General features: G+C 40.3%; 1 protein-coding gene across 1 annotated transcript in view; it reads left to right on the top strand.

Annotated features, from left to right (window-relative positions):
* TTBK2 (tau tubulin kinase 2) overlaps positions 1–13746 on the top strand; it is a 185221-nt gene that overhangs the window by 34150 nt on the left and 137325 nt on the right. The window contains exon 2 of the mRNA XM_025390617.1: positions 9085–9221. Coding sequence (XP_025246402.1) covers positions 9153–9221 — 69 coding nt within the window. The 5' untranslated portion in view covers positions 9085–9152. The remainder of the gene's footprint in view (positions 1–9084; positions 9222–13746) is intronic.

Here is a 13746-nt window from a genome sequence, read left to right as displayed (position 1 = left end):
GCCCGGCTAGTTTTTTGTATTTTTTAGTAGAGACGGGGTTTCACCGTGTTAGCCAGGATGGTCTCGATCTCCTGACCTCGTGATCCGCCCGTCTCGGCCTCCCAAAGTGCTGGGATTACAGGCTTGAGCCACCGCGCCCGGCCTTCTTGAAATTTTTTAACATAGTTCCTAGTAGGGTGGGCTTACTTGTGCTTGACCCATGCTCCCATGCTTCGAGACAAAACACCACACTTACACCACATACCACACGCACACCACAAAATAAAAAACAGGCAAAAAGGGCACACACACACTTCTGCAGTTTACACCAAACCAAAATCAAAACCAAAATCAGGGTATCCAGAAATCCAAGCCAGGTCAAAACCAAAACCAAAGTATCAAGCAGTCCCAAGTCAAGTCAAAAACAAAAACCAAAGTGCCAGTACAGGCACACCGTGGGTGATCAGGCCACACTTCCACTCAAATGGAGTAGGCAAATTCCCAAGACCAGTCCTGTCAAGCAATTCAAACCAAGTCAAAACCAAAACCAACACCATAGTGCCAATAAAGGCACACCATGGGTGATCAGGCCACGCTTCCACTTAAATGGAGTGGGCAAGTTCCAAAGACTAGTCTTACCAAGTTTCAGATGTCCAGACTCCCAAGTGCCAGTTCCTTCCCGGTGTTCAGCCACTGTGTTAATCCTCCGCGGGGGCCTGCTACATGCTGCTCTGGCGAGGCGTTCCACCTGGGCAATTGCCTACCTGGGAGCACTCTTTGGATCTTGTCACTCAGGCTGGCCGGAGTACCCCACAGGGATGCTCCACAGGGTAGGCCTAAGCTGCCTAAGGGGCTGTCTCGGCCGTCCCTCAGTCATCTCGCTTCCTGTCAGGGAACCTAGAAATGTAGCAGGACGAGCCGCAGACAAAACCTCTCAGACACCGAGTTGTAGAAGGAAGGGCTTTATTCAGCTGGGAGCATCGGCAAGCTACTGCCTTAAAATCCGAGCTCCCTGAGTGCACAATTTCTGTCCCTTTTAAGGGCTCACAACACTAAAGATTTCACATGAAAGGGTCGTGATTGATTTGAGCAAGCAGAGGGTACGTGATAGGGGCTGCATGCACCATTGGTCAGAATGAAACAGAACAGAGCAGGGAGTTTCACAATGTTCTTGTACGTTGCTGGTAATCTTTGGATAACATCAGTTTCTAAGTCATGAGTTGATTTTTAACTACTAGATTTAGGCCAGGCAGGCCCAGGCCCAGTTTTGGGCCTGGCGCTGGGCTGCCTGTCTTTGGTTTCGCTTCCTTGTTTTTTTCTTAAAACAGGTACTGAATATAAAACAATATAAAACAATATGAGAGGGTCTCTCTCTTTCCTCAGAGGGTCTTGCCATGTTGCTTAGGTTGGTCTTGAACTCCTGAGCTCAAGCAATCCACCTGCCTTGGCCTCCCCAAATGCTGGAATTACAGGTGCGAGCCCCTGTGCCCAGCCAAACATTTTATTAAGGTCCAGAAAATAAATGTATTAGGCCTAAGTGTAATACCATCTGTGTTGCAGTTATTTAACTCTGCTGTAGTAGTATGAAATCAGCCATACACAACATATAATTGAATGAGCATGGCTTAGTTCCAATATAGTGTTATTTATATAAAATCAGGCACCTTGCCCTGTTGTTATTAATTTTCAAGTGTATGTAGAGTTTCTTGTTATCTTGCTGTTATTGATTTCTAGCTTAATATCATTAAGCTAGAATATACTAGCTTGTTATAAGAGAACATAATATATATGATTTCAGTTCTTTTAAATTTGCTAAAATTTGTTTCATGACCTGGGATATTATATAGTCTCTTGGTGTACGTTCCTTGTGAGTTTGAATGTGTATTCTGCTTTTGTTGGGTGGAGTGTTCTATAAATATCAGTTCCAGTTGTTTGATGGTTGTGTTTAAGTTCACTGACATCATCTGGGTGTCCTATAATTCACTTTAATTCTGTCACTAATTGCTTCAAGTTAATGCAGACCCCACAGGTTACAGGGCTTAGTCCCACAAAGCCGCCTTCACTTCAGTCTGTAGCACAAGCCACTCAAATTTTCCCTGGTTGAGTGTAAGTTTGGGCCTTCCCACAATCCCCTTGGGTTTAATAATTTGCTCAGAATGACTCACAGAGCTCATGAAAGTGCTATATTTAAAATTGCCTTTTTATTATAAAGGATACAAATGAACAATCAGATGAAGAGGACTATATGATAAGTTTGTAAGGCTCCCAAGCACGGGAGCGTCTATCCTCATGCAGCCAGAGTGCACCACCCTCTTAGTACATCGGTATGTTCACCAACCAGGAAGCTCCTTGAGCCTTGTTGTTCAGAGTGTTTTTTTTTCCCCCAATTTCTTTTTTATCTAGCTGAATTTAAGATTTACAGAGTTTTTAATATCCAGAGTTCAGGGCTGGGCACAGTGGCGTATGCCTGTAATCCCAGCACTTCAGGAGCCTGAGGTGGGAGGATCATTTGAGTCTAGGAGTTCAAGACCAGCTTGGGCAACATACCCAGACCCTGTCTCTACACAAAGTGAAATGAGCTGGGTGTAGTGGCACATGCATGTAGTCTAGCTACTTGGGAAGCTGAGACGGGAGGACTGCTTGAGCCCAGGAGTTCGAGGCTGCAATGAGCTACGACTGTACCACTGCACTCCAGCCTGGGCGACAGTGAGACCCCATCTCTTAAAACAAACAAACAAAAAAAAACGGGCGCAGTGGCTCACGCCTGTAATGCCAGCACTTTGGGAGGCTGAGGCGGGTGGATCACCTGAGGTCAGGAGTTTGAGACCAGCCTAGCCAAACATGGTAAAACCCTGTCTCTACTAAAAATACAAAAAAATTAGCCAGGTGTGGTGGCCCGCTACTCACAAGGCTAAGGCAGGAGAATCGCTTGAACCCTGGAGGCGGAGGTTGCAGTGAGCCAAGATTGCGCCAGTGCACTCCATCCTGGGCAAAAAGAGTGAGACTCCATCTCAAAAAAACAACAACAAAAAGAGCTTATTACATAGGCATGGTTGATGAAATCACTGGTCATGTGATTAAACTCAATCACTAGTCCCTCTTTTCCTGGAAGTTGGGAGGTGGAGATGAAAGTTCTAGTAAAGCATATGTAGTCATATGCTTTCAGGTGACAGCCCCCATCCTGAAGCTTGGAGTCACTTCATTAGCATAACAGAGGCATTCATATCACTTAGGAAATTCCAAGCGCTGCCAGGAATTTGGAGATGAATACCAATTCTCTGACACCAAAATGTAAGATAAGAAAAATAAACTGTTCTCACTACTATACTCAATACTTCTGGCAAATGACAGAGAAGTGTGATTTGCTAGAATGGCTCTCAGAACTCAGGGAAACACTTTATTTATGCTTACTGGTTTATTATCTAATAAGGATATAAACAAGGATACAGATGAAGAGATACATAGGGCAAAGTCTGGAAGGATCCTCAGAGCAGGAGTTTCTTTCCTCATGAAGTTAGGATACACTACCCTCACAACATGCTTATTAGTCTCCAAAACTTGTGCTTTGTGTTTTTAGTGGAGGCTTCATTAAGGCATGGTTGATTAAACCATTAGCCATTGGTAGTCTACTCAACCTTCAGCATCTCTCTCCTCCCCAGACCTTGTGAGTGGGGCTGAAAGTTCCAGCCCTCTGATCACATGGTTGGTTTCCCTGGCAACCAGCCCTCTATCTTTAAAGATTTCCTAAAGTCACCTCATTAACAAAAACCCAGATGTGGTTGAAAGGGGCTTGTTATGAATAACAAAATCTACTCCTATCATCTTTTATCTATCTGGAGCTATTTCAGGAACCAAGGACAAAAACCAAATATTATACCAAAAGATGTTCCTATCACCCTAATCACTTCAGAAATTATAAGGGCTTTATGAGCTCTGAACAAGAACCAGGGACAAAGACCAAATATTTGTATTTCTTATTATTAATACAAGCCACAATATCACAACCAAATATATTTTTAAATTATACCCTAATGGTACTGTTTTAGCTTCTGTATTATTGCCAATTTTCTATCTAGTTATTTCTTTGGTACAGGAGCAAAGTGTTCAGTTGTTCTGTGGATTTGTCTGCTCCAGTTATAATCACAGATTTGTCTGTTTCTCCTTTCAGTTCATTAATTTTTATTTCATGTATTTTGATGGTCTTTTTAAGGTGCATACACGTTTATAATTTCTTTGTAAATTGGCTCTTCCATGGTTCTGTATTTCTTTTTATCTCCAGTGATTTTCTTTGCCCTGAAGTCAGCACTGTCAGATATTATAATAGATGCTCCAGCTTTCCTTTTGTTAATATTTGCATGGTATACTTTTTCCCCATTTCTTTTAACCTACATAATAATAGTATTATTATTGTTATTATTTTCAGTGGTATTTAGTATATTCACTTTAACCTACATATTATTTTTGAAGTGAGTTTCTTATAGAATCATATTTATCCTGCTAATCTCTGTCTTTTCAGCGGCATGTTTATGCCATTTATACTTAAGGTAATTACAGGTAAGTTTGGATTCAGGTCAACCATTGTATTATTTGTTTTATATTTGTCCCTTTATTTTTGTTCTTCTGTTTCTTTCTGCCTACTTTTGGATTATCTTAACATGTTTTGGTATTCCACTTTTTTTTTTGCTTTTCGTGGTATCTCTTTGTGTAGTTTTTAAAGCGATTGCTCTAGGACTTACAATATATCTCCTTTGTACCATCTACTTAGAATTCTTACATTAAATATTAACTATGTTATATAAATATTATATAATATGAATATTACATTACCTGAAATAATGCAGAAACCTAACCACCATCATGAGTCCCTTTACCATTCTACTTTTTTTTTTTTTTGAGACGGAGATTTGCTCTTGTCGCCCAGGCTGGAGTGCAATGGCGCGATCTCGGCTCACCACAACCTCAGCCTTCCGGGTTCACGCGATTCTCCTGCCTCAGCCTCTCGAGTAGCTGGGATTACAGGCATGTGTCACCACACCTGGCTAATTTTGTATTTTTAGTAGAGACAGGGTTTCTCCGTATTGGTCAGGCTGGTCTCGAGCTCCCGACCTCAGGTGTTCCGCCCGCCTCGGCCTTACGAAGTGCTGGGATTACAGTTGTGATCCACCGTGCCTGGCTGTTTTCTAGTTATTTTTATTTTTTTTTCTGTTTAATTTTCAGCAGTTTGATTATGATATGTTTAAGAGGTGTGTGTGTGTGTGTGCGCACGCCTATTGTATTCAGTCAGCTTCATCAATCTGTTGTTTTATGTCCTTCACAAAATTTGTGAAGTTTTAGCCATTTTTAATATTTTTTCTATCCTAAACTGTTACCTCTTCTTTTATGACTCTAATGACACAAATATTAGCATTTTTAGTATTGTCCCACTAGTCCCTGGGGTCTATATTCATTTATAAGAATCTTTTATCTTCAGACTGTGTAATTTCTATAGATCTGTCTTCCAGTTTACTGACTCTTTACTCTGACACTGCCATTTTTCTATTGACCCCATCCAGTGAAATTTTAAAATTTCAGTTACTATATTTTTCACTTCTAAATTATTTATTTATTTATTTATTTTTATTTTATTTATTTTTATTTTTTGAGATGGCGTCTCACTCTGTCGCCCAGGCTGGAGTACAGTGGCACCATCTCAGCTCATTGCAACCTCCACCTCCTGGATTCAAGTGATTTTCCTGCTTCAGCTTCCTGAGTAGCTGGGATTATAGGCACCTACTACCACGCCCAGCTAATTTTTTTTTTTTTTTTGAGACGGAGTCTTTCTCTGTCGCCCGGGCTAGAGTGCAGTGGCCGGATCTCAGCTCATTGCACCCGCCGCCTCCCGGGTTTACGCCATTCTCCTGCCTCAGCCTCCCGAGTAGCTGGGACTACAGGCGCCCGCCACCTCGCCTGGCTAGTTTTTTGTATTTTTTTAGTAGAGACGGGGTTTCACCGTGTTAGCCAGGATGGTCTCGATCTCCTGACCTCGTGATCCGCCCGTCTCGGCCTCCCAAAGTGCTGGGATTACAGGCTTGAGCCACCGCGCCCGCCTAATTTTTGTATTTTTAGTAGAGATGGGATTTCACCACGTTGGCCAGACTGGTCTCGAACTCTTGACCTTGTGATCTGCCTGCCTCAGCCTCCCAAAGTGCTAGTGTTACAGGCGTGAGCCACCATGCCTGGCTTAAATTTTTAATTTCTTTCTTTATGTCTCTTAGTTCTTTACTGAGACTTTATATCTTTTTATTCATTTCTAGGGTGTTCACCTTTATTTCTTGTAGCATTTTTGCCTGATAAATCCTAACTCTGTGTCATCTTGGCATTTGTATCTATTGATTGCACTTTCATATATAAATTGAGATATTCTTGGTTCTTTGTGTGCTTGGTAATTTTGGATTGTGTGCCCAACATTAAAAGATTTTTTTTTTTTGAAATTTGAGTCTTATTTAAAATCTGTGGAGAATGTTAATTTTTTTTTTTAAGACGGAGTCTCGTTCTGTCACCCAGGCTGGAATGCAGTGGCACAATCTCGGCTCACTGCAACCTTTGCCTCCCGGATTCAAGCCATTCTCCTGCCTCAGCCTCCTGCGTAGCTGGGGCTACAGGCGCCCACCACCACGCCTGGCCTAATTTTTGCATTTTTAGTAGAGACAGGGTCTTGCCATGTTGCCCAGGCTGGTCTCGAACTCCTGACCTCAAGAGATCCACCTGTCTCGGCCTCCCAAAGTGTTGGGATTACAGGTGTGAGCCACCATGCCCAGCTGAAGTAATTATTTTCTGTGTGACTATGGCACAAACTCAGTATGCAATGGATGCAATGGGTTATTGTTTTAAAATTCTTTTAGTTCCATAGGTTTTTGGGGAACAGATTGCAGTACATTATTGGTTTCAGTTGGTTTTGAGTTGTCCTTTATTTTTAGTGTTTTTTAAAATTTTTGTCTTTTGTTTTGAACATGCCATCATTCGTTTTCTGAACAAAATGCTAAATTTATTGTGCGATATACAAGGGAGAGTCATAATTGTAGGACATAATTTCTCTGAATGAAACAAACTGCCCAACCAGGTGCAGTGGTTCATGCTTATGATCCCACCATTTTGGGAGGCTGAGGTAGGAGGATCACTGGAGGCCATGAGTCTGAGACCAGCCTGGACAACATAGTGAGACCCTGTCTATTAAAAATAAACAAACAAACAATGTTATCCAGGTATGGTAGTGTGCTCCTGTAGTCCCAGCTCCTTGGGAGGCTGAGATGGGAAGATTGCTTGAGCCCAGGAGTTCAAGGATATAATGAGCTGTGATTGCACGACTGCACTCCAACCTGGGTGACAGAGCAAGACTTTGTTTTAAAAGAAAAAAGAAAAGAAAAGAAACTGCTGGTCTTAAATAGGATTTGAGGAATTACGGAGCTCAGGGATTGGTGAAGTAGGAGTATTTAGGAATTGATTGACCTTTTATTATGTAAATGTGGTTATGAATTGTGGTGTTGCTGACTGGTGACTTGCTGAAGTGATATCACTCATTCAGAACTCCCTTTGATGGGTGTAGGATGGGTTTAACACCAGTTCTGGTGATTACTTGTTGTTATGGTCCTTTCTGGAATTTGGAGTTTAGAACTTTTTTTTTTATCATACGTAAAACATTTACATGGTTCCAGAATCAAAACTATATCACAAGATGCATTCACGGAAGTCTGGCTTTCTTCCTTATCCCTTCCATCCTTTTTTTCTTTCTTTTTTGAGACAGGATCTTATTCTGTCACCCAGGCTGGAGGGCAGTGGCACCTTCACGGCTCACTGCAACCTCAGCCTTCCAAGCTCAAGTGATCCTCCCTGCTCAGACTCCTGAGTAGCTGGGACTACGAGTACGTGCAAGCACGTCTGGCTAATTTTTAAATTTGTTGTAGAGATGGGATCTCCCTGTGTTGCCCAGGCTGGTCTCAAACTCCAGGGCTCAAGCATCCCTCTTGCCTCAGCCTCCCAAGATGCTGAGATTACAGGTGTGAACTACCACACCTGGCCTTTTGTTTTGCTTTCTATTGAGTAAAGGTTGAAACAGTCTGCAGGCCAAATTTGGCCCACATTTTTTTTTTTGTAAATAAGATTTTGTTGGAGCACAGCCATACTCATTCGTTTACATAATTGTGTGTGACTTTTGTGCTACAGTGGCAGAATCGAGTAACTATAACAGAGAATACAGTATGTGGCCTAGAGACTAAAATATTTACTTTCCAGACCTGTTTTGAAAAAATTTGCTGACTTCTGCTACAAAGAATCATTTTCATTAAGTTTTAGCTTATCTCTCCTTCTTTTCCTTTCTTTCTAAAAAAAAAAAGCAGATACTTAAATATACTCAACATTTATCTCCTTTTTCTGCAAAGTATAGCATACTATAAACTCTTTACTGTCTTGCCTTTTTTCACTAAACAATGTATCTTGAAAGTCACTGTGTATCAATATCGTTTTCATTCCTGGACTAGGTTACAGTTTTCATCTCCTTTAGGCTGTATTTTTCTGCTATATCTTCATTTTCTACAGGTATGCTGTTCATCTTATTAATATCTTCTTTTTCTTAGAATGTCGTTGTATCAGGTTTGGTCAACAACCCTTTTCTTTGTTAGTATTTATTTCCTATGCATTTTAAGTGCATTTTGTAACATTAAAATATTAGCTATAATGTTATTAAGCTCTAAGTTACAAACTATAAGCACTTGTAAATTAGGTACTGTGTCTTCTCAGCAGTGTATTGTACTCAGGATAGTCATCTACCTAGTTCAAGTGCCATGACATCATGCTTGCCCTATAATCTAACAATCTCAGTTATTATAAATAATACCTGTGTTTTAACAGTGTCTTTGTAATGCCTAGCTATTTCACTGGGCATCTGTAATGGAAAGATATGTGGTTTTAAAAAATATGCATTAAACATTTCTGGGTCTTTTTCCCCTTCTTCCCAACAAAGTAGCCAAACTAATGTATAGTATTAGTAGTGCTTACTGATGTTGGAATGTCATTTGTGTTGATTAGTTAACCCTAATATACTGCTACTATTTTTTGTTATTGTTGTTTTAGGTTAAATGGAAACCACCCTTGAGAACTGGATGCCTGTGTAACTGTTCTACCATAATCAGTGTATTGCAATGAGCGGGGGAGGAGAGCAGCCGGATATCCTGAGTGTTGGAATTCTAGTGAAAGAAAGATGGAAAGTGGTGAGTGTACATCTCAGAATGTGTGTGTGTGTGTGTGTGTGTGTGTATACATATCGGGGTAATTTTTGGTATCCTGATAAAAATAGCATGTCATTAGGAAATATTATATACATTACTTATATGCCTAAAGCAGTTATTTACATTTATTTTTCTATGATTAAGCTCTGTTTATACCCTAATTCTTACTCTTGCTTCATATAGTACTAAATTTTTGAACAAATGAAAAAAATACAGTGTTTGAAATTACAATGAGCTGGCCGGGCGCGGTGGCTCACGCCTGTAATCCCAGCACTTAGGGAGGCCGAAGCGGGCCGATCATGAGGTCAGGAGATCGAGGCCATCCTGGCTAACACGGTGAGACCCCATCTCTACTAAAAAAAAAATACAAACAATTAGCCGGGCGTGGTGTGGGTGCCTCTAGTCCCGGCTACTCAGGAGGCTGAGGCAGGAGAATGGTGTGAACCCGGGAGGCAGAGCTTGCAGTGAGCTGAGATTGTGCCACTGCACTCCAGCCTGGGCGACAGAGCGAGACTCCATCTCAAAAAAAAAAAAAAAAAAAAAAAAGCAAGTCCAATGAGCTGCTCTTTTTTTTTTTTTTTATTAAGGAAAATTGTAAGTATACATAGAAAATAGAGACTTATATAATGAACCTCCATGTACTCATGACCCAAGTTAAATAGTCATCAGTGTATGATTAATCTTGTTTCATCTCTCTCCCAGAATATTTTGAAGTGATATTTAACCTTAGCATTTCTTCTGTGTATACTTCAGTATGTATCTCTAACAAGTAAGGACTTACTTTTAAAAACATAATCGTAATACCATTATCATACCTTAAAAATAATCATTTCTTTCCTGCTGACTCCGCCCCCAAGGTTGTGTGTCATTTTGTCTGTTAGCATGTGGTATTTTCAGCTACTTTCTACTGTTATAAAATACTGTAGTAGTACTAGAAACAGGTAATCATTTCTTAATATCACCAAATATAGTTTTAGTTTTCACATTCTCCTGATTGTAAAGTATTTTCAACAGTCTGAATCAAGATCCAAATAAAATCTGGATATTGTAATTAGTTGCCATCACTTAAGTTTCTTTTCATTTCTAGGTTCCTTCCTCTTTATTGTTCTTTTTTTCCCCTTACAATTTATTTACTGAAAAAATTAGGTGATTTGTCTGTAAAATTTCCCATGGTTTGGATTTTGCTATCTGCTTCCATTTGATGTTAACACGTTTCTCTGTCTTGTGTATTTCATGTAAATTGGTAGTTATATCTACAGGCTGGATTAGATCTGACTTTAGGTTTGTTTTGAGATGGGGACATCTTTTTTTCATAAATGTTATTGTGAGCCTTCACTAGGAGGCATATAATATCTTATTGTCCATCTGTCTATCTTTTTTGTGGTGGTAACACTATTGATGATCATTGCCTAGGTCTATTATTTAGGGATTGCAAATTAGTGATATTCCATAATTCATTTATTAGCTGAAGTGTATCTATAAGGACAAATTTTTTTTATCATCAATTATTTGATTATCTTGGGGTACAATTTGATTAGGAAAACAAGATAAATACTTGCTTCTCTTTTTAAATTTACCAGTTTTCAAAACAATGAATTGATTTCTTATCATTCTCCAAAAGTGACCAATTAGATTTGTTTTTTAGTATAATTAAGAAAGATTTGAACAAATTTATGTGTTTCAGTCCATGGTAGTTATCCTTATAGATGTTTAAATTGTCTTATTTGACTAAGGGGACACACTTCACATTGTCTTCTGAGTTCTTTTGACAGGATCCTAATAGTCTTTCAATGGCTTACTTTCCCTAGACCTAGAATCTGCCATCTTTCTAATACTACTCATTTCTTTAAGGAACTATTTTTGTTTTGGATATATTTAATTATTTTTTATTGCTACACAGTCCACCAAAGTTTTTTTCCATTAGTAGGTTTTACAAAGCTATTTTAATGGTTCCCTTAATTTATGAACAGATTGGAAAAAGAAGACCCTTTAGAAATAGAATTTTTATTTTTTATTCGTATGGTACAGTGTGTTTTACTGATTAGGTAAGTCAGTAGACTTTGAAAATTTACTTGACCAAATATAAGAAAACTATGTCAGCATCATGGACTGGTGCAGGGAGATTCGGCAGTTGCTAATCTTTTATGTAAGTCAGACATGAGTGTTGCTTTGGTGAGAGGATTACACTAAGCACTATGTTAAGGCTAGTTTGTTCTCCAGTGGACATATGAAAAGGTGACAAGTGAAACTCTTAATTGGCATGGTTCCCTTGTCCTGGTAATTAGAACTAATATATCTGAGGAACTTATCTCCAACATTTGGGAGGGCATAGAGGCATTTTTAGTTAAAAAAAAAAAATGACAAGCTCATTGTTACAGATGATGTTTTAGTTATTTATTGTTATGTAACAAACTACATCAAAATTTAGAAGCTTCAAACAATCATTTTATTTTGCTTGCAGTTTTGTGCCTTAGGAATTTGGGAAGAGTTTGCCTGGGTGATTTGTCTCTTATGTGGCACTAGCAGGATTGTTTCAGTTAGAGGATCCATTTATAAATGGTTTCTTTACTCACTTGTCTGGTATCATGGGGTTCCTTAGCTCTTCACCCCCAACTCCCAACCCCCAACCTGGTGGCTTGTTTTCTAGGGCATCACCACATGGCTGTGGCTTCTCAGGATGGTCCCATTTCTTTCTTTCTTTCTTTTCTTTTTTTTTTTTTGAGACAGCGTCTTACTCTGTCGCCCAGGCTGGAGTGCAGTGGCGCAATCTCAGCTCACCACAGCCTCGCCTCCCGGGTTCAAGCGACTTTCCTGCCTCAGCCTTCCGAGTAGCTGAGATTACAAGCGTGCACCATCACACTGGCTAATTTTTGTATTTTGAGTAGAGGTGGGGTTTCACCATATTGGCAAGGCTGGTCTCAAACTCCTAACCTCAGGTGATCCACCCGCCTCGACCTCCCAAAGTGCTGGGATTACAGATGTGAGCCATTGCGCCCGGCCAGATGGTCCCATTTCTTACATGGTGGCTAGCTTTCAAGAGACAGGAAATGGAAGCTACCAGGCTGGTTAAGGGCTGTCCTCAGAGCTGGCACAGTGTCACTTTGCCCTATTCTGTTGATGAAAGCAGTTAAGGGGAAAATGGACTCTACCTCTTGATGGCGGAGTAGCAAGGTCACATTGCCTTCATCAGTGTGAAAGGTTTTCTTCACATTGAAGAAGAGCAGGGATGGATGATGTTATTGTGCCTATTGTTGGAAAATACAATCTCCCACAGACCTTACCTCTATTCTTCCTGTAATCTGTGTACCCCAATCATACTAAACTGCCTCTCTCTTTGCCTCATAAACCTTGATAATTTCTTAGGGCTTTGTCAGGCCAATTAAAAAATGCTCTATTAATGTTTAAATGGCATTATAGGGACAGAAATAGACAAAGAAGCAAAAACATTTACTTCAGCCTAGTTGTTTTATTCTGTCATTTAATAAGGTTTTTTTGTGAGGTAAAACATGAAGCTGCCTCTACCAGTCCTTAGTTAGAAAGGAATCTGTTTGGTACTGTGTATGAGTTTTTAAAGCTACACTAGGTTTTATTTAATGGGCAAAATATAAAGAATCATAAGTATATCAATCAAGGCCCATGAAGGAACAATTTATTTAACTGAATGCTTCTGCGACCTTTTTTTTTTTTTTTTGAGACAGAGTCTCACACTGTCGCTCAGGCTGGAGTGCAATGGCATGATCTCTGCTCACTGCAACCTCCGCCTCCCAAGTTCAAGCGATTCTCCTGCCTCAGCCTCCTGAGTAGCTGGGATTATAGGCATGTGCCACCACGCCTGACTAATTTTTGTATTTTTAGTAGAGACAGGGTTTCTCCATGTTGGTCAGGCTGGTCTCAAACTCCTGACCTCGTGATCCGCCCACCTCGGCCTCCCAAAGTGCTGGGGTTACAGGTGTGAGCCACCACACCTGGCCACTTCTGGAACTTTTTAAAAATCTTGAACTTATCCTGTAGTTTCATGTAGTATTCCTTTCCCATCACCAAATGACAATAAAGCAGGATCAGCCGGGTGCCGTGGCTCACACCTGGAATCCCAGCATTTTGGGAGGCAGAGGTGGGCAGATCACCTGAGATCAGGAGTTTGAGACCAGCCTGGCCAACATGGTGAGACCCCATCTCTACTAAAAATACATAAATTAGCCAGGCGTGGTGGCGCACACCTGTAATCCCAGCTACTGGGGAGGCTGAGGCACGAGAATTGCTTGAACCCGGGAGGCCGAGGTTGCAGTGAGCCAAGATCATGTCACTGCACTCCAGCCCTGGAGACAGTGTGAGACTACCAACTGAAAACGTTAAAAATAAATAAATAAAAATAAAGAAGGATTATGGCTCACATGTGCAAAGTAATAAGTATAGGATTATATTTATAAGTTAGCACTTTGCCAAATGCTATGGGGGACACAAGGAAATAGAATAGAACAAATGGCCATCTCTTCGAAGAAGCTTAGTT

Source organism: Theropithecus gelada, chromosome 7a, assembly GCF_003255815.1.
Source record: "Theropithecus gelada isolate Dixy chromosome 7a, Tgel_1.0, whole genome shotgun sequence".
Classification (NCBI taxonomy): Eukaryota; Metazoa; Chordata; class Mammalia; order Primates; family Cercopithecidae; genus Theropithecus; species Theropithecus gelada.
Note: the sequence above shows the minus strand (reverse complement) of the source record. Positions and strands in the feature narration are given on the sequence as shown.